The sequence below is a fragment of the Oncorhynchus mykiss genome, chromosome 23 (genome assembly GCF_057628025.1).
Source record: "Oncorhynchus mykiss isolate SJ-2025 chromosome 23, ASM5762802v1, whole genome shotgun sequence".
In the NCBI taxonomy this organism is placed as follows: Eukaryota; Metazoa; Chordata; class Actinopteri; order Salmoniformes; family Salmonidae; genus Oncorhynchus; species Oncorhynchus mykiss.
Genome location: NC_143044.1, coordinates 4,255,181 through 4,281,835, shown reverse-complemented (window position 1 = coordinate 4,281,835; position 26,655 = coordinate 4,255,181). Strand labels below are relative to the sequence as shown.

Genomic DNA, 26,655 nt, shown 5'->3' with positions numbered 1-26,655 from the left:
GATTAATGTTGGAATGTGTGACAGCAAGTGGATGCATTGAAGATTCCTTCAAGCATTGCCAGTGGGCGATTTACAAAGATGCCCAGTCAGGGTAAATCTTAAATCTGGCCTATTTCATTGTGCCCCCATTTCCTTTCCTGCACCAAAGGAGAAGGTCTGAAGGGAGGAACATCTCCGACAAAGCATGATGAGGAGAGGACGTGTGAAATCACACCACCCATGAGTATATGGAAAAGCTGCCGAGTTTGAATGTGTGTCAGTCTAACCTTGAGGATCTCTTCAGATATGGGCTCCTGTTTGTAGTGAGTCCCGTACCATTCCTCCGTCTTGTCCGTCTGCCCTTCGAACGACTTTGAGACGACTGCGACTCTGCAGATGGGAGGACAAACAGAGACGGGTTTCATTATTATCGGCATTTACAAACCCACATCAGACCGGTTAGAAGTTAAACACACTCCATTTTCCCTGAGCAGCTGGCGCTAGATTTTTAGCTGCCCTTACGACTCAACTGTATAATAACACTGGGTATAGGAAAATTCGGGAGGCTCCAGTCAATTACAATTTGTAGGGTCAATGTGATTAAAACATAAGTGGTGCAGACAGCCAGCCAATGTGATAACTAGAAAAGTTACATTTCCCAAAGAAAATGTGTGGTTGCTTCAACTGTATAAAAGCATTTGAAATGGTAGCGGAAGAAGTTGTAGTAGTTTTTACTGCAGTAGCAGTAGTGGTTGTGACTGTAGAAATGGTAGCATTGATTCTAGCAGTATCAGAAGAAGTAATCATAGTAGAAGTAGGGACTTTAGTATTAGCAGTGACTGAAGTGGAGAAGCAGCGATTGTGGTGGTAGTAAAACTGCAGAATGTGTTATTGAACTCCCCCAGTGTTTAAGTTAAAACCGTTCCTGAAAGTTCTCTAGCAGTTAATTCAGCAGTGGAAAGTTTAGGTGAATGTTGAGGTAAATCCGCCATGAAAATGACTAATGAGAAATGTAAGATCGCATTTAGATTTACCCTACATGATTTTATGGTTAATGACATGACTTAATGGCTCCACTACTAGCCTAATGATTGTATAACAACATGTATGACCTTGGTTGGTTGTTATTCAAGTCTACTCAGTTGATGTTCAGCATCAGCAAGACCCACTTGTTGATGCTTATTTATAAAACCCTCTTAGGCCTCACACACCACCCCCCCATCTGAGATATCTACTGCAGCCCTCATCCTCCACATACAACACCCGTACTGCCAGTCACATTCTGTTAAAGGGCCTCAAAGCATACACATCCCTGGGTTACTCCTCTTTTCAGTTCGCTGCAGCTTGCGACTGGAACGAGCTGCAACAAACACTCGATAAAACTAACCAGTTTTTATCTCAATCTCTTCATTCAAAGACTCAATCATGGACACTCTTACTGAAAGTTGTGGCTGCTTTGTGTGATGTATTGTTGTCTCTTTCTTCTTGCCCTTTGTGCTCTTGTCTGTGCCCAATAATGTTAGTATCATGTTTTGTGCTGCTACTATGTTGTGTTGTCACCATGTTGTGCTGTCATGTGTTGTTTCCTTGCTATGTTGTCGTCTTAGGTCTCTCTTTATGTAGTGTTGTGTTCTCGCTTGTTGTGATTGTATTTATTTTTAACCCCAGGCCCCCGTCCCCGCAGGAGGCCTTTTGGTAGGCCGTCATTGTAAATAAGAATGTTCTTAACTGACTTGCCTAGTTAAATAACATTTTTTTAAACAGTGTCATCTTATCTGAATGTTTGTAACCATGGACTGCAACATCTGCTCAAACACCGGGTTACCATATAAAAGGATCTTCAAAACAGAGGCGTCTTAAGTGTATTATCATGTACCCATGTCACACTACTGAGCAAAACTGACCTAGCTGAGCCAATCTTTACTGCGCGGGTCTGATTTTGCATCCAACAGTTGCTGAAACCATGCTGGAATGATTTTTTTTTTTTAAATAAATAAAATATATCTCTCTCTCTCTCCAAGCTAGCAGTATGGTTCATCCGGATGGGTATAATAGTGTGAAAATGGTATAGGAGAGCAGAGTAAACAGGGTTAGTGACCCAGTGAAGAGTTGTAACTGACCTGACGTATTCTGGCCTCAGCTTTTCCAGGACCATCTCTATCAGGTCTGGCCTGAAGTCTTCCAGCAGGTACTCTGCTGCTAGGATCTCCTCCAGAGGGTAGTACTGCAAAACAGAGGACAAAAAAAAAAAACAGGTCTAGGCGCTAACAATGGGGAGGCCTTTGACAAACACATGCAGGGGAACACTTTACTGGAGCACAGGAATACAGAACTGGTGTTAATTTCACACAAAAAAAAGATGCACACAATAATGAATCCCAACAGACAAAAATACACTGGACATCCTACCCCGGTCCGACTGCCTTAATACCATAATATTTTGATAATAACAGGAATGTCAGTTTAATTTAGATTGGGGCTGAATCTATTAAGTCTTTATACACAAAATAAGAGACTGGCAGACAACGTAGTCATCAAACGGAGCCCCGGAAGTGCAGTGCATCATTGTGGAGACGACCTTAAGAAAATAGAGAGCGCCACCTACGTGAAGTAATCCAGCCACTTTGGAGGTGTAGCCACGGGGCCGCTCCTTGTCTTTGAACCTGAAGGCCACTGTGTTCAAGTCCTGTGGAGAAGAAGAGAGACAAGTCACATGTCAATCGCATAAAAATACAGTACTATTACATACAATGGAGAATTGAGCAACACAAGATAATTCATCCACGTGTACTGTTAAAAACAGAAGTTTAACTAAGAGGATGACAAAAGGCCTATTTGAGTAAGTTTCTCAGTCGTCGTTCTGATTTTATTTTGTTTGTAAAAAGGGCTATACATAAAATGTTAATGACGGATTGTTTTCTGACAACACATACTCTGGCTTCTAAGACAGCTTCAGTGCATTTGGAAAGTATTCAGACCCCTTGATTTTTCCCAGATTCTATTTTACGTTACAGCCTTATTCTAAAATGGATTAAATTATTTCGTCAATCTACACACAAAACCCCATAATGACAAAGCAAGAACAGTTTAGAAATGTTTGCAAACATTAAAATAGAAACCGAAATACCTTATTTACATAAGTATTCAGACCCTTTGCTATGAGACTAAACTGAGCTCAGGTGCATCCGGTTTCCATTGAACATCCTTGAGATGTTTCTACAACTTGGGAGTCCACCTGTGGTAAATTCAATTGATTGGACATGATTTGGAAAGGCACACACACGTCTATATAAGGTCCCACAGTTGACAATGCATGTCAGAGCAAAAACCAAGCCATGAGGTCAAAGGAATTGTCTTTAGAGCTCAGAGACAGGATTGTGTCAAGGCACAGATCTGAGGAAGGGTACCAAAACATTTCTGCAACATTGAAGGTCCCCGAGAACACCGTGGCCTCCATTATTCTTAACTAGAAGAAGTTTGGAACGACCAAAAGCTGGCTGCTTGGCCAAACTGAACAATCGGGGGAGAAGGGCCTTAGGGAGGTCAACAAGAAACCAATGGTCACTGACAGAGCTCCAAAATTCCTCTGTGGAGATGAGAGAAACTTCCAGAAGGACAACCATCTCTGCAGCACTCCGACAATCAGGCCTTTATGGTAGAGTGGCCAGACAGAAGCCACTCAGTAAAAGGCACATGACAGCCCGCTTGGAGTTTGTCAAAAGGCACCTAAATGACTCTCAGACCATGAGAAACAAGATTCTCTAGTCTGATAAAACCTATATTGAATTCTTTGGCCTTAAAGCCAAGCATCACATCTGGAGAAAACCTGGCACCACCCCTATGGTGAAGCATGGTGGTGGCAGCATCATGCTGTGGGTATGTTTTTCAGCGGCAGGGACTGGGAGACTAGTCAGGATCGAGGGAAATATGAAAGGAGCAAAGTACAAAGAGATCCTTGATGAAAACCTGCTCCAGAACGCACAGGACCTCAGACTGGGGCAAAGGTTCACCTTCCAACAGAACAACCCTAAGCACACAGCTAAGACAACACAGAAGTGGCTTCGGTCTCTGAATGTCCTTGAGTGGCCCAGCCAGATCTGTTTTTGCTTTGTCATTATGCTGTAGTGTGTAGATTGATAAGGGGAAAAAATTCAAATTCATACATTTTAGAATAAGACTAACATACCAAAATGTGGAAAAAGTAAAAGGGGTCTGAATACTTTCTGAATGAATCTGTATAGTGAGTGGACTGAGCTCAGGCAGATTAGAAGTGAATGGTACTACAGTGCAGTATTCACCTTGCACTCCTGGAAGACCCATTCCTGAGGCCCCTCAGTGCGCAGCTTCTGGACGTACTGGAACATGTGGAAGATGATGTCATCCACGTGCACTACAGGAACAAAATGACACTTCAGCTCACAGGGTTGAAACAGAAACCACCACACATAGATAAACACCTTTCTGACTTGAGGGTGTGGGCACATACACACACGTGAACAAAATAGACAAAACTAAACAATCCCCGAGATCCTAAAATGCTTACGGAGTCCCTCCTCTGTCAGGTCCACATTGATGATGAAGAACATGAAGCCTTTCGCTCCCTCTTTCTGGCCGCCGACCAGTGTGTTCACCCAGCCTGCACAAGAATAAAGGGCATAGCCACCGCTGTCAATTCAAATATAAACAATTCTACACATACACAGAATGTATTGTCAGTATAAACTCATAATTTATTAAACTCACAATTTTTTACAAATATTTCTACCATTCCATCAAGCCCTAAATCTTAAAACCAAGATTCAATCACAGCCCTCTGGCCTACCTTTGGATTTCAGCTCAGACAGCAGGCTTCCTGGGCCCTCGTGTCCTATCAGGTGGCCCAGGTAGTGGCCTGGGTTGGACTTGTAGTACTTCTGCAGGTCTGGGATGGGGAACGTCACATACAAGTTCCTAATGTCCTTGATAGGCACCACTTTGTAGAATTGCTGTGGGGAGGGGGGGTTTAGGACGGAGACATTTGAATTGAGACTATGAATAGGATTCTCAGTTGCACAACTCAGTTGCATTCGGAGCCTTTGAATTTTTCCACTTTATTAAATTAGTCTTATTCTCAAAATGGATTGTTTTCTCCCCCCCCCTCATCAACCTGCACACAATTACCCATAATGACAAAGCAAAAGAAGTTTAGAAATGATTGCAAAATAAATAAAATCAAGTTGTAGAAACATCTCAAGGATGATCAATGGAAACAGGATGCACCGGAGCTAAATTTCGAGTCTCATAGCAAAGGGTCTGAATACTTACGTAAATAAGGTATCTGACTTTTATTTGTAATACATTTGCAAATATTTCTACAAACCCGTTTTCACTTTGTCATTATGAGGTGTTGTGTGTAGATTGGTGGGGGAAAAACCATTTAAAATCGATTTTAGCTTAACAAAATGTGGAGAAAGTCAAGGGGTCTGAACACATTCCCGAATGCACTGTATGCAAAGTAGCATAGGTAGTTTAAAGTGTGTGTGGGTGTGCGTCAGGGTTTCCGTTAGGACAATGAGGTGCCGGACAACGTGACCGGGAAGATTTACAGGCACTTAAGAAATTTACCAGACCCTTATGCATTTGGGGTGACCAGCCACCGTGCTCAGAATGACATAAATCACATTTAGATTATGGTAATGCTGCCTAACAGAACATGCCACTCATGTAATGAAGCAGCCAACAAAACCAAATATTCTAACATTTGCCAAAATGCAATTTGCTGGAAAACACCATTCTAAACAGCGCACCTGAAAGCAGTTCCATATACGACAGAGATGAAAATCTCTGTTTGAAAGAGGGGGAAATCTAAAGATCCCAAAAAATTGGATTTGGTTGCTAATATGACTAGGATTGTCCCTTTGCCTTCTGGACAACAAAAGAAAGTTATGAAAACCATAACGGTGGTTCCAATAGGGAAGTAACTTTGCCAAAACTATATAATTACTCCAGTCTACACATAAATAAAATCATTCAAAAGTATTCACCAGAAAGCATGAATTAGCCAGAGGAATCAATGATTAGCTCCTTTAAAAATTTTTTTTGGAATGTTTAGAATCAAAAGCTCCTAAAGTGGTGGGTGACGTGCTTCAATTTTACCAGTTGAGAAATAAAAATCTATTTTTAATCATGAACCGAAACTGTTAACCTGTGATTGCATTAAGGATTGTTACGCACTGAACGGGCTTATCAAAGCATGTTTTACTGCAGCAGCAACCAATTGAGGAATTGGAGAAATCCCGCTCAAAATCGGCGCTACGCACGTGACAGCTGTTGAAAAAAAAGATAAATGACTAACGCAAATACACAGGCCAATTTAATTCCACAAACTTATGCAAATGAACCTATAGCCCGATAAGCATGATGGTCAAACGTATACACATCGATTGGTATTTCCATCAATTAATAAAACAAATTCTCCAGGTCATTGTGGACAGCAACAGTTTTATTTACCGGCTTTACAGTTGATGTATTTTATGGTCAAAAGCCGGCTAACGGAAACTCTGGAGTGTGTGTGCGCGCACAAACTAAGGAGCTCACCTTGAGGTGCTCCTCCTGGAAGGGGTGCTCAGGGAACTCTGGGATAGGTACATTCTTGTTCTCCACCTCTCCAAACAACTTGACCACCATGGTGGTGAGCTCATCTAATGACTCTATAAACGAGAAAAAGGGGACAGATGTTTAATTTATTAAAATACACAATCTTCCTGGGTTCAAACTCAAACCATTCAAATTTCAAAACACTTAAAAGCACAAACGTGTTTGCTATAACATTCTTGATACGCTTCCTTTACTGTAGTTGTAATTTAGCATGTAATTACATGTAGATGAGGATGGACTGTTATCATCCTGTAAATTAGTTTTGAATAATGTACAGCAACAGGGGAGGTCAATATTGCTTAGCAAAATGCGCTACAAACCAGACAGTCTGTTGTTGTGAAAGCCATTAATTTTGAGGTCATACCATCATAAGCCTGGCTGCCAATTGCAGCTTATTTCATTTCACTGTAGAGGACATGGGTGTCAGAAAATGCTAAATGTAAACTGGTAATGAACACAGCAGTGACACAGCCAACTGTATCCCCAGTTGCTTATTGGATCATGGCTCATCTGTGGAAAGTTGAACACCAGGGTTATTGAGGAATCATATACTGGGGCAGGTGGGGAGTATTTGAGGGGAAATAGAAAATGTGCATCTTTCCCTTTCAAGACGATTCGATACGTACTTAAACTCAGCAAAAAAAATAAACATCCCTTTTTCACAACCCTTTCTTTCAAAGATAATTCGTAAAATCCAAATAACTTCACAGATCTTCGTAAGGGTTTAAACACTGTTTCCCATGCTTATTCAATGAACCATAAACAATTAATGAACATGCACCTGTGGAACAGTCATTAAGACACTAACAGCTTACAGACGGTAGGCAATTAAGCTCAGTCATGAAAACTTAGGACACTAAAGAGGTCTTTCTACGGACTCTGAAAAACACCAAAAGAAAGATGCCCAGGGTCCCTGCTCATCTGTGTGAACGTGCCTTAGGCATGTTGCAAGGGGGCACGAGGACTGCAGATGTGGCCAGGGCAATTATTTGCTATGTCTGTACTGTGAGACGCCTAAGACAGCAAGACAGGGAGACAGGACAGACAGCTGATCGTCCTCGCAGTGGCAGAATACGTGTAACAACACCTGCACAGGATCGGTATACCCGAACATCACACATGCGGGACAGGTACAGGATGGCAACAACAACTACCCGAGTTACACCAGGAACGCACAATCCCTCCATCAGTGCTCAGACTGTCCACAATAGGCTGAGAGAGGCTGGACTGAGGGCTTGTAGGCCTGTTGTAAGGCAGGTCCTCACCAGACATCACCGGCAACAACATCACCTATGGGCACAAACCCACCGTCACTGGACCAGACAGGACTGGCAAAAAGTGCTCTTCACTGGCGAGTCGCGGTTGTCTCACCAGGGGTGATGATCGGATTTGCGTTTATCGTCAAAGGAATGAGCATTACACCGAGGCCTGTACTCTGGAGTAGGATCGATTTGGAGGTGGAGGGTCCGTCATGGTCTGGGGGGGACTGAGCTTGTTGTCATTGCAGGCAATCTCAATGCTGTGCGTTACAGGGAAGTCATCCTCCTCCCTCGTGTGGTAACCTTCCTGCAGGCTCATCCTGACATGACCCTCCAGCATGACAATGCCACCAGCCATACTGCTCGTTCTGTGCGTGATTTCCTGCAAGACAGGAATATCAGTATTCTGCCATTGCCAGCGAAGAGGATGGATCTCAATCCCATTGAGCACGTCTGGGACCGGTTGGATCGGAGGGTAAGGGCTAGGGCCATTTCCCCCCCATTTCCCCCTTGGTGGAAGAGTGGGGTAACATCTCACAGCAAGAACTGGCAAACCTGGTGCAGTACTTGAGAAGGAGATGCACTGCAGTACTTAATGCAGCTGGTGGCCACACCAGATACTGAATGTTACTTTTGATTTTGAACCACACCCCCCTTTGTTCAGGGACATATTCAATTAATGTGGAACTTGTTCCGTTTATGTCTCAGTTGTTGAATCTTTTGTTCATACAACTATTTACACGTTAAGCTTTCTGGAGAAAAAAAAAAACACATTAATTTTACATTCTAAATTAAAATCTACTGCTGATGGAGATCATGAGCTGGGCCTCTCGGAGCTGGATCTGTCCAAGCGAGATTAAATGATGTATATGGTGTACAGTCCCTTCAGAAAGTATTCATAAACCTTTACTTAGTCCACATGTTGTTGTTACAGCCTGAAAATGTTGATTTACTTTTTTCTCCTCATCTACACACAATACCCCATAATGACAAAGTGAAAACATGTTAACATTTTACCAATTTATTGAAAATAACAATTTACTTAAGAATTCACACCCGAATCTATACTTTGCACACTTGGATGGTACAATATTTGCACATTATTCAAGCTCTGTCTAGTTGGTGGTTGATTGCTAGATGGCAAGATATATAATGGCTATAGATTTAAGACGATTTATGTCAAAATTGTAACAAGGCACCTCAAAATCATTCATGTCGTCTTGGCAAGCAACTCCAGCGTATATTTGGCCTCGTGTTATAGGTTATTGTCCTGCTGAAAGGTGAATTCATCGCCCAGTGTGTTAGAAAGCAGACAACGAGGCTTTCCTCTTGGACTTTGCCTGTGCTTAGTAGCTCTTTTCTGTTTCTTTTTATTCTAAAATACATACACTACCGTTCAAAAGTTTGGGGTCACTTAGAAATGCCCTTGTTTTTGAAAGAAACATTTTTGGACCATTAAAATAACATAAAATTGATCAGAAATAGTGTAGACATTGTTAATGTTGTAAACGACTATTGTAGCTGGAAACGGCTTATTATTTTTAAATGGAATATCTACATAGGCGTACAGAGGCCCATTATCAGCAACCATCACTCCTGTGTTCCAATGGCATGTTGTGTTAGCTAATCCAAGTTTATCATTTTAAAAGGCTAATTGATCATTAGAAAACCCTTTTGCAATTATGTTAGCACAACTGAAAACTGTTCTAATTAAAGAAGCAATAAAACTATCCTTCTTTTGACTAGTTGAGTATCTGGAGCATCAGCATTTGTGGGTTCGATTACAGGCTCAAAATGGCCAGAAACAAAGAACTTTCTTCTGAAACTCATCAGTCTATTCTTGTTCTGAGAAATTACGGCTATTGCATGCAAGAAATTGCCAAGAAACTGAAGATCTCATAAAACGCTGTGTACTTCTCCCTTCACAGACCAGCGCAAACTGTCTAACCAGAATAGAAAGAGTGGGACACCGCGGTGCACAACTGAGCAAGAGGACAAGTACATTAGTGTTTAGTTTGAGAAACAGAAACAGTCCTCAACTGGCAGCTTCATTAAATAGTACCCGCAAAACACCAGTCTCAACGTCAACATTGAAGAGGCGACTCCGGGATGCTGGCCTTCTAGGCAGAGTTGCAAAGAAAGCGCCATATCTCAGACTGGCCATTAAAAAGAAAATATTAAGATTGGCAAAAGAACACACACACACACACTGGACAGAGGAAGATTGGAATAAAGTGTTATGGACAGACAAATCCAAGTTTGAGTTGTCCGGATCACAAAAAAACAATTTGTGAGCCAGAAAAAAATAAGATGCTGGAGGAGTGCTTGACGCCAACTGTCAAGCATGGTGGAGGCAATGTGATGGTCTGCGGGTGCACAATAAATATCGGTGAACATATCGGAAATCGGCCGATATTAGCTAAAAATGCCAACATCGGTATCGGCCCGCTGTCTAGTTTAACGCCAATGTTAAAAACCGATGTCAAAGCTACCGTGCATACCTATATAACGCAATGCCAACACGTAAAAGTTTGTGCTACACATGCAACACAGCATTCCTAACCTAGCCCACAAGTCAAGCAGTCATTTGAAAGAGTAAGATCATTTTGGCGAGACAACTCAAAGGCGAAATCCATTAAAAGCGAAGATAATGGAATTCACTGCCCTTGACAATCAACTGTTCTTTGTCGTGGGTGATGTTGGCCTTCACTGACTGGACAAGCACCAGTACACACTACCAAGTGTGCTATTTTTCAGATGTTGCCCTACCAGAGTTACATAGTCATAGCGTCACTGCTATTAGCTTCACCACATTCATACTATGGAATGCCGTTTGGGTCTTTGCGTGTCAAAAAAGATACCTTAGCAATGTCAAAGCTGTACAAAAAAGTCTGCAAAAAAGCAAACACCGGCCACAAATTATGCGTTTACAATACCGCATTGGTAATAACGCATAATTTGTTCAACCGCAACTTCTGGGGTAGCTAGCTTTAGCTTGGTACCTAGCTAGCACCAATACAAGCAGCCTGAAAACAATGACCAATAAACACTGCAGTCATTTTCATTATTCTTAGCAATGATTTAGGAATCCTTGTGAGTAATTATTAGTTAGGTTGCCACTTGTTTGCCTACTTAAATTGAACTTCAGTTCATGAAAATAAATAGCTAGCCAGCTACTTAACCCTGTTGCCCAAAGCTAATGTAATTGACAGTGATGCAAATGAATACAAATAGTAGAATTATACCATACTTTTAATGGCTAACCGCAAAGTCCACTATTGTGGCTAGCTTCACATAGAAGGTCTGACCACCATTAATCAAATAAGAACTGTCCTATAAATTAGGGTTATTTTAGATGACACCTAGATGTCGTTTTGCTATGTTTTTGGGGAAGAACATAGTTTGCATCCATGAGCTAAGTAGATTTTTTTTATGACCAGCACTGTAGTTGCACGAGACAACTTTACCAGCATCATAGCATACATAGATGAATCGTTGTGACATGCAATACGAGTGATAGTTATTGCAAATTGATTACACTATGTAAAAACACGGTCAACTATTGTGACATAAATAGGTTCTGATTATGTTTTACTGGTAATGGGGACATACGTAAATGCCAACAAAATAACTTTTTTATAAATACGTTTTTTTGACTCAATGAGAAATGCTGATGAATGTCTTGCTCGAACTGTGTATGCACCTGGTTCACCTCTGATGCTCACAGGCAATGTGTATTGGAAGATATTTCTGAATGTTCTTTGCCCAGCATACACCCCTCCAACCAGACATGCTCTATCTACTCATTGGCTGGATGCAGAGCTCAAGTGAAGGTCAAGCAAATCATAGAGAAAGCAGACTGTATTGCAATCTTCTCTGATGGGTGGTTGAATGTTTGTGGACAAGGAATAATTAACTACATCATCTCCACCCCTCAACCAGTATTGCACAAGAGCACACACACATGGGACAACAGACATACCGGTCTCTACATTGCAAATGAGCTGAAGGCAGTCAATGACCTTGCTTCGAACATGAAGCCTGCTTGGTCTGAAGTGGAGGACTTTGTGGATCTGAGACTCTTTCCCCTGTTTCCTCCATCATCCCCCAAATCCCACCAACATCACCCACCTCAGAGCGCAGCTGGTCTTTGTTTGGGAACACACACACACAAATATAGCACGCAACAGGCTGACCAACACAAGGATTGAAAAATTGGTGGCCATCCAGGCAAAAAAAAAATTTGAGCCAATAAGCCACATATGTCAGAGTCAAGGCCCGCGGGCCACATCCGGCCCGCAAGAAGGTTTTTTACGGCCCCTGGGATGATCTTGATTTATTATTAGAACCGGCCCGCAGCAAGCCGGCAGCCCGCAGATCTTTTACACGCACCAATACTACATTTCCCACAATGCAAAGGTGACGCACCGAGCAGTAGGCTGCTTCATTTCAATATTTATTGGCACAGCAGTCGTCAGCATCACAGTAAAATTAACTTTCAGATACCCATCAAAAATGGCAAAACGGAAGGTGGATACTGAGAACCGGGGGTTTCAAACAAGGTGGGAGTCGGAGTATATGTTCACGAAGGTAGCTGGAAAACCTGTGTGTCTTCTGTGTGGAGAAAGTGTGGCGGTACTGAAAGAGTATAATCTGAGACGACATTATGAAACGAAACACGCGGACAAAAACAAGAATATGGACATGGAACAAAGGCTACAAAAGGCAGAGGAATTAAAACGAGGCCTCAAATCTCGACAGGCTCTGTTCAAAAAAGCCAAATCACAAGGCCAGGCTGCTGTCAAGGCCAGTTTTATTTTGGCAGAAGAGATCGCTAAATCAGCCCGGCCATTTACGGAGGGGGATTTCATCAAAAACTGCATGATTAAAGTTTGTGACGAAGTTTGCCCAGAAAAAAGGCAACTCTTTTTAAATGTGAGTCTGAGCAGAAACACCATTGCCGAGAGAGTAGACCAGTTGTCCATCAATCTAAAAGAGCAGCTTGTGAAAAAGGGAAAAGATTTTATTGCATATTCCTTGGCTGTGGATGAGAGCACCGACATTTCTGACATTGCCCAGTTGTCAATTTTCATCCGCGGAGTGGACTCCAGCCTAAGCGTGACAGAGGAGTTTTTGGCTTTACGTCCTATGCATGGCACAACTACGGGGCATGATTTGTATGAAGAGGTGTCAAGATGTGTAAATGAGATGGAGCTGCCTTGGGAAAAACTCGTGGGTTTGACAACCGACGGAGCACCTGCGATGTGTGGACACAGGAGCGGACTGGTGGCGAAGATACGGGAAAAGATGCAAGAGGAAAACGCGACAGGTGAGCTGACAGCTTATCATTGTATCATACACCAGGAAGCGTTGTGCGGTAAAGCCTTGAAAATGGAGCATGTAATGAGCATCATCACGCGCACAGTTAACTTTATCAGAGCCAAAGGTTTGAATCACCGCCAGTTCAAGGCATTTCTGACGGAGTTAGAAACGGAGCATGGTGATTTGCCTTATCACACAGAGGTGCGATGGCTAAGCCAGGGAAAGGTGCTTCAAAGATGTTTCGAGCTTCGTGAGGAGATTTGTCTATTCTTGGACAGCAAAGGGAAAGACACAACACAACTCCGAGACGAAATGTTTCTGTGTGAAATGGCTTTTCTGTGTGACATTACGAGTCATCTGAATGCAATAAACTTGCAGCTGCAGGGTCGGGATCGTGTCATCTCTGATATGTACAGTACAGTGAAGGCATTTAAAACCAAACTGACTCTGTGGGAGACGCAGATGCGGAAAGAAAATTTGAGCCACTTTCCCAGCTGCCAGACCATGAAAGAGAAGCTCTCTACCAGTGCGTTCCCGAGCACACAGTTGGCTGATAAAATAGGTATGCTTACCACTGACTTTCGACGCCGATTTGCTGACTTTGAAGCACAAAAAAGCAGGTTGGAACTGCTCGGTAACCCATTTGCTGTTGACGTGGAAAGCTCACCACCAAACCTCCAAATGGAGTTGATTGACCTCCAATGCAATGATGCACTGAGGGAAAAATATGCGGCAGTGGGTGCTGCGGAGTTTGCCCGTTTCCTCCCCGGCACAATGCCCCAGCTGCGCATCCAGGCTGCTCAAACGTTGTCTATGTTTGGCAGCACATACCTGTGTGAACAACTGTTTTCTTTGATGAACCTGAACAAAACATCACACAGAAGTCGACTTACTGCTGAACACCTCCACTCAATTCTGAGGATTTCTTCAGCTCAGAGCCTTACCCCGAACATTGATGAACTTGTGGAAAAGATGGGACACCACCAAGTATCACCCTCAACCTCAAACAAGTGAACATTACTGTGCAATCACATATTTAGAGTTTTTACTCAGTTCAAGTTTAAAAGTTAAAATTTAATATTTGTTTTCACTGCATGTTACTTCTCCTTAAACAAAGTGTTGTTTTTGATTAATAGATTTTTGCACTTTATTTTTTTGTATTTCAATCCAATTATATTTTTAAAATATTTCAGTTGAGTGGATGATAGAAAATTGCTATTATTGTTTTTTCTTTGAAGTAAATTTAGCCCACTTTTGCTAAAATAGAAAATATAGTCTACTGATGGTGCCTTGAATACCGGTTTCTTTCATTTAATGTTCATGTTATGGGGATATTTATATAAAGGAAATTTGTCTTTTGTGTCTGTTGAAAATTAAAGATTACTGACAGAGCCATAAGAAAATATTGCTTTATTTATCTGATCATATTGTAATATATTTGTTAGGTTTTCAGTAGGTTCAATTAGGTTCACTAGACTATATGCGTCATTTAAAAATTTTTCAATGAACATTCGAACAGTCCGGCCCTCGTCTTGTAGCTGATTTTTTTATTTGGCCCTCCGTCCATTTGACTTTGACACCCCTGCAATAAGCCATCCTCAAGGTTGGAAAGTGACAGTAAAGATGAGGCCTTAAAGTCTGATGTTCAAGAGGTGGACATTGAGGAGGTCCAGGGAGAAGACATGGAAGCCTGAGAGGAAGACAACTAAAGCTTTAGTTTCTAAACTATAATTTTCCCAGATGTATGCTGAAAACATTTTTGGGAGATGCGATGGATCATTCAATAATTCCCTTTCTTTTGTTGTTCAGTGAAATCATCCAATGTGAAGAGTCAACTAATTTAATTAAAGTTCAATTCATAACTAAAACAATGTTTTACTCTATTGGATGGATTTAATCTATTGCAATTATGTCTACTTATAAGGTAAAAGTTTCCATATGATATGGTAAATACATCCAATGCAGATGGTTTGGAATGAGTTGGCTGCAAAGTGAAGGAAAAACAGCCAACAAGTGCTCAGCATTATGTGGGAACTCCTTCCAAGTCTGTTGGAAAAGCATTCCAGATAAAGCTGGTTGAGATAATTCCAAGTGTGCAAAGCTGTCAAAGGCAAAGGGTGGCTACTTTGAAGAATCTCAAATATATTTTGATTTGTTTAACACTTTTCCACAATTATAAAACAGGCATTGGCTTTATTAGTCCTGATTCATGTGACTAATCAATTTGGCTATCTAAGCGCAATATCAGCTATAAAACTTTATCAGGAGTTACCCTGAGCCTATTTGCAATGTGTTTAAACAGAGGAAAATGCATACATTTTTTTCTTTTTTGCTATGATCAGCCCATCAACAATTGATGGATACAAACTTGAAACCACTGATCATGTCAATTTATCCCACAAGGTGAAACTCCTGGACAGCAGTAGTGAGTAGCCTGATTATCCATCTTCCTTTTTAGGATATGTGTGTTAACATGTCAGCATAAGTTTTATTTGATTGGGCACCATTTAAGTTAGGCTATTTAATTGGAGAAACTTGCATGATGTAAAAAGTGTCTGTCTCATTACATTGTCATACATTTTATATCCAACCTGTAGGCTACAGAAATGGTCACATACCCTTTCTACCATATAGCCTACTATATCTGCTACATTATTTATGTTAGATCATTTTTCTGGATGGAACGTTGCAGAGGTGCGCTGGAAATGGACCAGCAAAATATTTTGCTTCCCTGCACTGCTTATCACAGGGCGGCATCAGCGTCACCTAAAAAGCCCATATGCCACTGGTTGAGATAATTGTTTTATTGTTTTTGGGCAGAATTATGTGAGGTTTGATGTGTTGTTGGGGGTGCTATATTGGTCAGATTAGCTTCTTTCTTCAATCTGCCACCATAATACTGCCACCGCCTAATACTGCCTAATGAGCGGGCCGGCCATGCCTGATTTAGCGGACCAATAGCCTTCTGCAGCAACTCTGGGGGGGAAAAAATAAAAACATTCTCACAAAATTAGTGCACTGGGCCTTTACTACTAGAAATGCCCCCCCCCCAGACCAGAATTCCCAGCACCCCTAAACATCTTCCCGCAGCTATGGCGCAAGCCAATTAACAAACATTTGAATCCTGAAGGTGACAATGCAGATGTGCCAGATCAGGAATGGGCCTACCCCTCGTTTGTCAGCGTGCCTGGGGTTGTTAGGCATACAAAATAACTTGTAGATCAATGACTTTCAACATAATTACATGCTTAGTTCGACACTGAATGATAGGACGCGGTTGTCACATAAAATAAAAAGGTAATTTCAGGAGGTAGAAAGAATGTAATTTGAGCAACAATAAAGTTAACTGTCGAATCCTAACGTTTTAATCGATTTACTGACCGATGCATGCTACATTTGGATCGGTTTGGGGTCCCACAGACCAGTGTGTACTCGTGAATCGTTACATCCCTAGGAAATAACTGCAACCGTAAAAGACTATTCCAGTCTACGAGATGGGGAGGGGGGGCTGCACAAAGAGATGACTGCAGGCCTTGGCTTGAGTGTTGTGGGCTCAGTTCCAGAAGTGTTTAGAAAAAGCACTTCCTACTTGATCTTAGATCTGCACAGCTGACAGGTTATTTCATCTGCCTCTTAACCAGTCTTAAGATCACTGATCCAAGCAGCAACGCTCTCTTACAGATGTGGACGCTGGCACGTACGACACTCACTCACCTCTCCCCAGCACACACAGTCCCATGAGGTTGGAGGAGTAGTAGGTGGAGTGGAATTTCAGGAGCTCCTGGCGGATGTCGATCCCATCCTTTGATGGCCTAGTCTCCAGAGTCAACTTGTTACCTGAAAAATCAACCAGATATAATACTTAACCAGCTAGTCAACTAAATGTACATCAGCAAGGAATGTTCTCGTAATATACAGTGCAGCGAGTGCTTGACCTTATTGGACAAACAAATATAATCTGTATCATATGATGCGTTGGAGGAAAAACAACTCCCTGTCACAGATCCAAAATAGTCACCATCAAAGACTTCATGAAACAGTACACAGTGGGAGGGAGAATACATCCAGTTATAAAAAGGGCAACAAGCTTGTTCCAAGAAAACCAATGTGTGAACAAAATGAATCCGCACAGTGATGCGATTACAATTCTGAGTAAGGCCACCAGTGACACTGACCACTTTTGTCCTCTATGGGCTAGCGCTTTGCTAATTAGCCTACCTCAAACGCACCCCATTCCGTACAAATGTGCGCAACCGCGACATTCAAACGAGGCTGCAAATAAAACTAATGTGACTGTAGCAACTGTTGACTTCAAAATCTGGGGTGTGAACTACGTTTCTATTCAACCGTTGACTGACATGGTAACGGCTCTATAGTACTGGAGACAAGTTGAAAAAAACTGACCCTCCGTTACATCGTGACATGCCGTAACGTACATCACGCATAAAGCAACAGTTTGCAAGTCTTACAATCTCTCTCCACAAGTCTTACAATCTCTCTCCACCAGGTGTTGCACTTCTCTCATCGTTTAAAAACAAGAAATGGACAGTGACGGGGATAAGGGGGATACCTAGTCATTTTCTGCGTCATCACTGCAAGCAATCATGACTCTCAAAGCCACCGTTTACGTCTGAAGATCACTTTATCACCACCCTGAAAACCCAATTCAAATTCAACACAAACCTTCAAATAGGTATGTAATGACACATTATATAAACTCTTTATAGTGTTTTATTTACATTTTAGAGGCGATAAGGTGATAAATTGGATTTCCCACGACGACATCTCTCCTTCTCACTATCACGCATTGGTTTCGCTTCCCCACCCGCCATTTTTAAAAAGACCCGACGGAGCTCATTGCCTTCTTGAATCATACAGAAACGGGCAGCGTGGATGTCTCGGCATGGACTTTGTTGGAAAGGGGAGAAATTGTGCTTTACAATGGTATTGGCATTACAGTTGATCTGGAAGTATTACGTTTTTTGGGGCGCTAAAATAAGGCCAATTGTACGGACCAAGGCGATCTACAAGTGTGAGAGAGTTTACGTTACACAACCAGAGCCTAAACCTAGCCCTTTCTCTGTGGCAGGCTAGCTGCTGGGCATTTCCCTCTAAAACAAATAACAGACACACACCACATTTAGAACATCTGGAGAGATGTGTTGAACTTCCCTTTGAACTATTTACTTTATAAGCTAATTATTAATTATCTCCAGCCCCATAATGTCCACATCTGAATATTAATGTGTGGTTAAGTGTCCCTCGAAGCATTTCTAAGAATGTTATGTTTTTGTCAAGGATGTCTCCAACACTCGTTCATTAATAAGTGTTCCGGCCGAGCTGATCCTGTTTCTATTATTAGACTGGAAAAAAAGCTTATATAACTAAACGCTGCCACCAGCTGGCTCTCCTGGGCTGGGAGTCCAATCGTAAGAGAACACAATTAAGGAGGAGAGGATGAGTCAGCACATTCCAAAACAAAAGGCTGAGAAGGATTTAGGGGTTTTATACGCAATGTTCATAACGGCACACTGTAGCAAAATGTTTTGCAACAGAAAAGGAAACTGAAGTCCTGGTAGTTCCAGTCCATTGTCTTCCGCAGGGCTCTACGCTGCCCTTTCTTTTTTTTGTTTACAACGAGCACGTACATGCCCAAGTCAAAAAATGTATGCGCACACAAAGAAATTTAGGAGCACAATGAAAAATATTTTGGTAATAAAGCTAGAATCACGCATTTTTCTGGGCATACTGGTGCTCCCAGATTAAAATTCCAGGTCGCACAGCAAAATATTAAGCTCATATGCGAGTAAAATAGTCGCACTGTAGAGCCCCGTTCTGTTTGGTTCCTAATGAACATGACTGTGGATACATGCTGGGTTATGTTGAATTCGTATATAGTACGCGAGGTGGCATGGGGTTTTTACCGGTCCCAAATTTGCTGAATGGATGGTTGGGGTTGCCAGTGGCCTTCTCCAGCTGGAACAGCCTCCAGGCATCATTCATCAGGTTCTTCTCGTGCTCAGAGTCCACAGCATTCACCTCACGGTCCTTACAGCTCTCGTCAAACAACGGGCACAAGAAGAACTGAGCAAACCTAGACACACAAAGGACAAGACATTCATTTAACAAGTTAACATATATAAGCAAAAACTGCAGATTCGGCTACCTAGATTTTTTTTTTTGTAAAGGGCTGTTGGATGATTTGTTTTAAAATTAACTTGAGTGTCCTGGTGAAGGCCTACAGGAACATTAGTGAAGATTAAGCAAATGGTGGGTTAGGGGTGTGTGCTATTTATTTTTCCAGGCCAGTGGTTAATAATTGCAGTAACATGTGGAAAAGTCCACGTTCTGAATTCAGAGGTGTACTTTTCTCAACTTTAGGCTGTTCGTCAGCAGACTCAATAGACAGCAGTGACATTTCACAGACCTGTATGCAAAGCTATTTGAATGGCCCTAAGGACGAGCAACTGCCATGCAAAAGAAAACGACCGCAATTAAGTGAATTGGCCAAAGTAAATGCCCTCTGCAGCTAGGCAGCTACAGACTCAACATAGCTGGAAGATACAGAAATCTGACATGTCATAAGCAAGCTCTATATTCAAGTGGCCCTGGACTATACACCTGTAATTACTAATCAGGTAGCCCTATACACCCGTTATCAACCACCCTCCTTCAATTGGAACTCTATTTAACTAGACAAGTCAGTTAAGAACAAATTATTATTTACAATAACGGCCATACCCGGACACTGGGCCAATTGTGCGCCGCCCTAAGGGACCCCCAATCACGGCCCGGTTGTGAAACAGCCTGGAATCAAACCAGGGTGTCTGTAGTGACACCTCTAGCACTGAGATGCAGTGCCTTAGACCGCTGCGCCACTCAGGAGCCCCAAAACGGTATGAAGGTTGATGATATGGATTTAAAAACAGCTTCCAAAAATCAGGTCACAGATTCCAGTGGAACATTACTTTTTTGTTCATGAGTGTTTGAAAAGCTTATCAATATTTAAAATATTGATCTGCATTGGTGTCCAGATGGTTTTCACACGCCTAATCAAATCACAGTGGCACACCCAAAGCCGTCAAGTAAAATGGGAGAATTTCTACCACGACATAATAGGGGTCATATTCAAAAAGCACCAAACGGAAGAAAATAAACTGAAAAGGGCGGGGCTACCTGAACTCGTCCAATAAGAAACGATTGTTTTGCAAAAAAGTTACACCATGTGCCTTATTGAACATGACCCTGTTGGTTCACTCACCTGTCCAATGCACCCTCCAGGTGTTCGTGGGATACGTCAAAGTAGTAGTTGGTGTGCTCACCGCTAGTGAAAGCATTGGAGCTGCCAGCATGCTCACTGAGAAACTGGCTGTACTCATTCTCCTTGGGGTACTTCTCTGTGCCCAAAAACAGCATGTGTTCGCAGAAGTGGGCAATGCCTGATATGTTCCCTGGGTCTGACAAAGAACCTGGTACACATAAGAGTCGAACACAGTTAATCTACACGTTGCTTCGCATTCGCACACTTCTGCACTTAAAGGAAAACAAAGTGAAATATGTTTAGACGCTGCCAGCCATAACACTGGAGAGGTGGTTCAAACCCTGAAACAATAAGGGATAAAAAACAGAAGCAGATGAAAGAGTGTGATAAAGGATCCTCTTCAATGTAGTCCCATGGGAGATAAACTAGGGAGCGAAAAAGAGAAGTGGCAGCATAATTTACAGGAATAGCGGAGAATGTGAATGGGGGTTTGAAACAAAGAAATAAAAGATACAGATAAAGAAGCTACAGGATGAGGAGATGGGTGGAGACACCTGTAGGGAAATAATGAGAGGGGAGACCGGGGGGGGTCTCTATTGAGAATGGGTCATGGAGGCTGCCTCCGGCCTAGATAAGTGGAGTGGGTGAATACTGTACCTATGTTGACGTCCAGCCCTGCTGAGGACTTGTCTGTGGTGGGATCACTGATGAGCACGGCCTTCAGGCCATTGTTAAACTCCAGGCCCCTGTAGACCCGCTTGTCTTCTGGAGAGCGGACGATCTCACTGACTACCCTCTTCACAGCCGGGTCTGTCATTCTGAGGGGTAGAGACAACACAAGCCTGTAGAGCACAGGAAAGAATGTTGTTATTTTATGCACTAAATTCTCAATTGATTGGACAAGCAATTTACAGATTAATGGTAATTACAATGACTGATTTTAACATGTAGGGGGAATGTAGTGGAGAGAATTTTGAATGACGCAAGGTAGACGAACTACTCAAACTGAAGTACCATATTTAGACCCCGAGCAGACGTCAGCATTCAGTCAACAGAATGACAGCGGACCAATACCATGCTAACAAGCATATGCAAGTGATTTTTGCAAATAAATACATTCAACAGGCACATAGTGCCTTTGGAAAGTATTCAGACGCCTTGACTTTTTCCACTGCCTTATTATAAAATTGAGTTAAAAAAATAAGAATTTTAAACTCAATCTACACACAATGCCCCATAATGGAAGAAAAAAAAAAACAAGTGAAGAAAGTTTTGCTAATTAAATATTTAAAAACAAAAACTGGAAATATTACATTCACATAAGTATTCAGATCCTTTACTCAGTACTTTGTTGAAGCACCTTTGGCAGCGATTACAGCATTAAGTCTTCTTGGGTATGACGCTACAAGCTTAGCACAACAGTATTTTGGGAGTTTCTCCCATTCTTCTTTGCAGATCCTCTCAAGCTGTCAGCTTTCCAAATACACCACCGTTCAAAAGTGTGGTCACTTAGAAATGCCCTTATTTTTTAAAGAAAGGCACATTTTTTCCAGTTAAACATCAAATTGATCATAAATGCAGTGGACATTGTTAATGTTGTAAATGACTATTGTATCTGGAAATACCAGTCTCAACATCAACCGTGAAGAGGAGACTCCGGGATGCTGGCCTACTAGGCAGAGCTGCAAAGAAAAAGCTGCATCTCAGATTGGCCAATAAAAAGAAAAGATTAAGATGGGCAAAAGAACAGACAGTGGACAGAGGAACTCTGCCTAGAAGGCTAGCATCCCGGAGTCGCCTCTTCACTGTTGACGTGGAGACTGGTGTTCTGCGGGTATTATTTAATGAAGCTGCCAGTAGGGGAGTTGTGAGGCGTCTGTTTCTCAAACTAGACACTAATGTACTTGTCCTCTTGCTCAGTTGTGCACTGGGGCCTCCCACTCTTTCTATTCTGGTTAGAGCCAGTTTGCGCTGTTCTGTAAAGAGAGTAGTACACAGTGTTGTACGAGCTCTTCAGTTTCTTGGCAATTTCTCGCATGGAATAGCCTTCATTTCTCAGAACAAGAATAGACTGACGAGTTTCAGAAGAAACATCTTTGTTTCTGGCCATTTTGAGCCTGTAATCAAACCCACATGATGGTGCTCCAGATACTCAAATAGTCTAAAGAAGGCCAGTGTTATTGCTTCTTTAAATCAGAACAACAGTTTTCAACTGTGCTAAGATAATTGCAAAAAGGTTTTCTAATTATCAATTGGCTTTTTATAGACTTCGATTAGCTAACGTGCCATTGGAACACGATTAGCTAACGTGCCATGGTTGCTGATAATGGGCCTCTGTACGCCTATGTAGATATTCCATTTAAAAAAATAAGCAGTTTCCAGCTACAATAGTCATTTACAACATTAACAATGTCTACACTATTTCTGATTAATTTGATGTTATTTTAAATGGAAAAAAATCTTCCAAACACAAGGAGATTTCTAAGTGACCAAACTTTTGAACAGAAGTGTATTTACTTCTATTTTACCTTTATTTAACTAGGCAAGTCTGTTAAGAACAAATTCTTATTTAGAATAACGGCCTACACCGGCACAACGCGGACGAAGCTGGGCCAATTGTGCACCGCCCTGTGGGACTCCCAATCACAGCCGGTTGTGATACAGGTTGGATGAGGAGCGTTACCGTGGACCAGCTCGTACATCCTCTATTCAGGCTGCAAAGGCATAATTTTCCTCCTTACCTAATTTTAATGGCGTACCGATTGTAGGATGCTATATCCCACGGGGGACACGAGTGTATTACCGGCTGGGCACTCATACCTAGACAGTGCAGATCTAGCGCCCACTATCGGCTACCGGCTACAGCTGGAACAGTAATACTAGTCTGTCTAGGGCTAGGCGATATTTTGCATTGATAGCTACATGTTTCCAACTAGCTAAGCTAACTAGCTACAAAACTAAAAAATATATATCCGAATATACCCTTTAAAATGTATTTACAGCACAACAGTGCATTTTTACGAGGCTGGTTTAAGATTTGCAAGTTAACAAGCCGCACTGTGATAGCCGGAAACCGCCATAGATTAGCTGGCTAACCTTAACGTTGGCTAGTCTGCCCTGAGTCCTACTTAGCTAAATTAGCTATATTTAGCGTGTAGTTGGTGCCAGGTGCATCCGGCAGCTAGCTAGGCTGGCTGGTTTCAAATCAAGTGCATAACTATACGTGTCCTTGGTTAGCTAGCTAGCTATCAAAGTTGATATGCTACTTGTATACGTAGCTAGCTGTGAATGCTTTTCTGCTAATGCTTAATTAGTCAGCCCTTCAGCTAGCTAACTAGGGTCATTCTGTAACGTTTCAGCTACCGTTAGCTGGTAAATATTTGTTCATTACATGCGAGTTTTTGAAGTGGATAGTATCTGACATTTAACACTCACCTAACACTTTGATAAAAGTACAAACTATTCCCCGCAATCAGACGGTGTCTTGTAAACTGGGCCAGTCGGCTAAAACATTGCAGCATAATTCGGATAGACAACAGTCAGAGAAACCTTCGATCTTTACGGCGCCATGTTGTAATAGACAAATGCAATGGACGCCAGAGAGTCACGTAATAGATCATGAATTATGTGATTTATTTGATGTCAGTGGTATTTACTAAAATAAAATACTATTATTTTAAACTAACAACATATACAACATGTGGACAAGTATGGTTTTGATTGATGTGTCATGTTTAGATCAGTAAGTCGATTAATCAGCCTGTTTGGATCAAGCCACTCCTTTCCTAGCTCTTGCGGAGTCCCCAGCCATGTTCGAGAGGCTCAAAACCGTAATGTATCATGGGTAATTGTGACTGACTGATCTACAAATAATAATGAGTAGTTAATTTATAATGCAAGGTTCTTTGTAGATCAGTCAGTCGGCAGGCTCATGCACTGTCGAACAAGCCCCCTAACAACTGAATGTTCCGGTTGAAGGGGACTATGCATAGACCTATAGAGAAATACTTTTTCACAAGTATAAAAACACCTCCGTTCTGCCAGCAAGAACAAGACCTACACAATATACAAAAGTATGTGGACCCCCCTTCAAATGAATGGATTCAGCCATTTCAGCCTCACAGGTGTATAAAATCAAGCGCACAGCCAGGAAGACATCAGTGACGTTCAACGTGGCACTGTCATAGGATGCAACCTTTCCACAAGTCAGTTAGTCAAATGTCTCTCCTGGTCAACAAAATGCTGTTATTGTGAAGTGGAAACATCTAAGAGCAACAATGGCTTAGATGTGAAGTGGTACGCCACACAAGCTCACAGAACGAGATTGCCGAAGTGTGTAAAAATCATGTCCTCAATTGCAACAATTCATACTGAGTTCCAAACTCCCTCTAGAAGCAACCTCAGCACAAGAACTGTTCATCAGGATCTTCATGAAATGGGTTTCTATGGCCAAACAGCCACACACAAGCCTAAGATCACCATGTGCAATGCCAAGCTTCGGCTGGAGTGGTGTAAAGCTTGCTGCCATTGGACTCTAGAGCAGTGGAAACTAATTCTCTGGAGTGATATCACGCGTCACCATCTGGCAGTCCAAAGGACAAAACCAAGTTTTGGCAGATGCCAGAAGAACGATACCTGCCCCAATGCATAGTGCCAACTGAAAAGTTTGGTGGAGGAGGAATAATGGCCTGGGGCTGTATTTCATGGTTCGGGCTAGGTCCCTTAATTCCAGTGAAGGAAAATCTTAACGCTACAGCATAAAATGACATTCTAGACAATCCTGTGCATTCAACTTTGTGACAACCATTTGGGGAAGGCCTTTTTCTGTTATAGCATGACAATGACCCCGTGCACAAAGCAAGGTCCATACAGAAATGGTTTGTCACGATCGGTGTGGAAGAACTTGACTGGCCTACAGAGAGCCCTGAACCCAAGCTCATCGAACACCTTTGGGGTATATTGGAACGCCGGCTCCAAGCCAGGCCTCAGTGCCCGACCTCACTAATGCTCTTGTGGCTGAATGGAGTCCCCGCAGCAATGGACCAACATCTATTTACAGCAGCAAAGGGGGGACCAGCTCCATATTAATGCCCATGATTTTGGAATGAGATGTTTGATAAGCACATACTTTTAGTAATGTATAACAGTTCAGAACCACAGCAGGTAGCAGAAAAGTATGATCTTATTTCAATAATAATCCTGCAAAAAAAACTCAATTAGAAACAACAAACTTCAAATGAAAATATTTCTACAGCAAAGGGGGACCAACTTCATATTAATGCCCATGATTTTGGAATGAGATGTTCGACGAGGAGGTGTCCACATATGTTTGGTCATTTAGTGTAGCAAGAATAACAGATGAGCAGCGACACTCCTCTCGGTGTAAACTCTGTGGATTTGGAAAGCTGAAGTTCTCCTGAGTAGAAAATACCCCCCTTTTACAGCGACACAATGTACAGATCATTTTCTATGGTACAATATGCAATATGAAAAAAACTATTGGATATAAGTTGATGAGTCACTCTATAAGGGTCGCCAAATGAGCAGCTACACTCCTCTGAGTGTAAACTGTAGTAGCGGTGCATAGGTAAAATCACTGTGGAAGCCAAGCAAAGCCAGTAAACAAGCCTTATTACAAACTATGTTGTCATAATTGCGTTGTTTGCTACATAACTTAGCGGTTCATACCCCACTGTGATATACAATAAGGCCGTGACAACAAAAAGACAGTCACACAGTGGTCGAATAAATGCAACTACACATACGTTTGGTTCATCACAATATCGGTGAAGTCCACAAAGCATATATTACATACAAACAGTTATCACCTGCAGCATGGTCAAGCAAGTTAATGTTTTTGACAGTTTACTAAACAAGTACTGATTTAGAACCACAGAGTTACCGCAAGTCATCACAAAGACAACAGGAGCACTGCTATTCCAGCACCATTTCAACTTAAACATTATCAAATAAACAAGGCTAAATATGCTTAGTTTAATACAGTGAAAACAACTTTAAGATGGCAACAAAAAATGTTGTCCAATCAATATTGCTAAATATGTGGCTGTCCATGGTACTGATTTCTGTGTGTATGCACTTGCATGCACAAGTAAAACAAAAAATGTTGACTCACCCTACTACTTGAACGCCAATGCCCTCCTCTCTTTCATGTTGGCAAAATGGTCTATACAGTACACT

General features: G+C 41.9%; 1 protein-coding gene across 5 annotated transcripts in view; it reads right to left on the bottom strand.

The window, feature by feature from the left end:
• The window catches only part of LOC110502301 (insulin-degrading enzyme), a 49,531-nt gene that overhangs the window by 20,259 nt on the left and 2,617 nt on the right, over positions 1-26,655 (bottom strand). For 3 of the 5 annotated variants that reach the window (XR_016490912.1, XM_021580229.3, XM_021580230.3), the window contains exons 1-12: positions 23,893-24,292; positions 21,115-21,299; positions 20,458-20,665; positions 19,121-19,290; positions 16,911-17,033; positions 6,556-6,668; positions 4,802-4,964; positions 4,523-4,615; positions 4,278-4,369; positions 2,585-2,665; positions 2,100-2,203; positions 267-369 (exon numbers count right to left, since the gene is read on the bottom strand). Coding sequence is in view for 4 of the 5 variants with exons in the window: in XM_021580229.3 (XP_021435904.3) it covers positions 267-369; positions 2,100-2,203; positions 2,585-2,665; positions 4,278-4,369; positions 4,523-4,615; positions 4,802-4,964; positions 6,556-6,668; positions 16,911-17,033; positions 19,121-19,290; positions 20,458-20,665; positions 21,115-21,299; positions 23,893-23,978 (1,521 nt within the window). In the remaining variant the exon portion in view is untranslated. Of the gene's footprint in view, positions 1-266; positions 370-2,099; positions 2,204-2,584; positions 2,666-4,277; positions 4,370-4,522; positions 4,616-4,801; positions 4,965-6,555; positions 6,669-16,910; positions 17,034-19,120; positions 19,291-20,457; positions 20,666-21,114; positions 21,300-23,892; positions 24,293-26,655 lie in introns of those variants that run through there. The other 2 variants (XM_036959922.2, XM_090216649.1) reach the window with 1 other exon arrangement.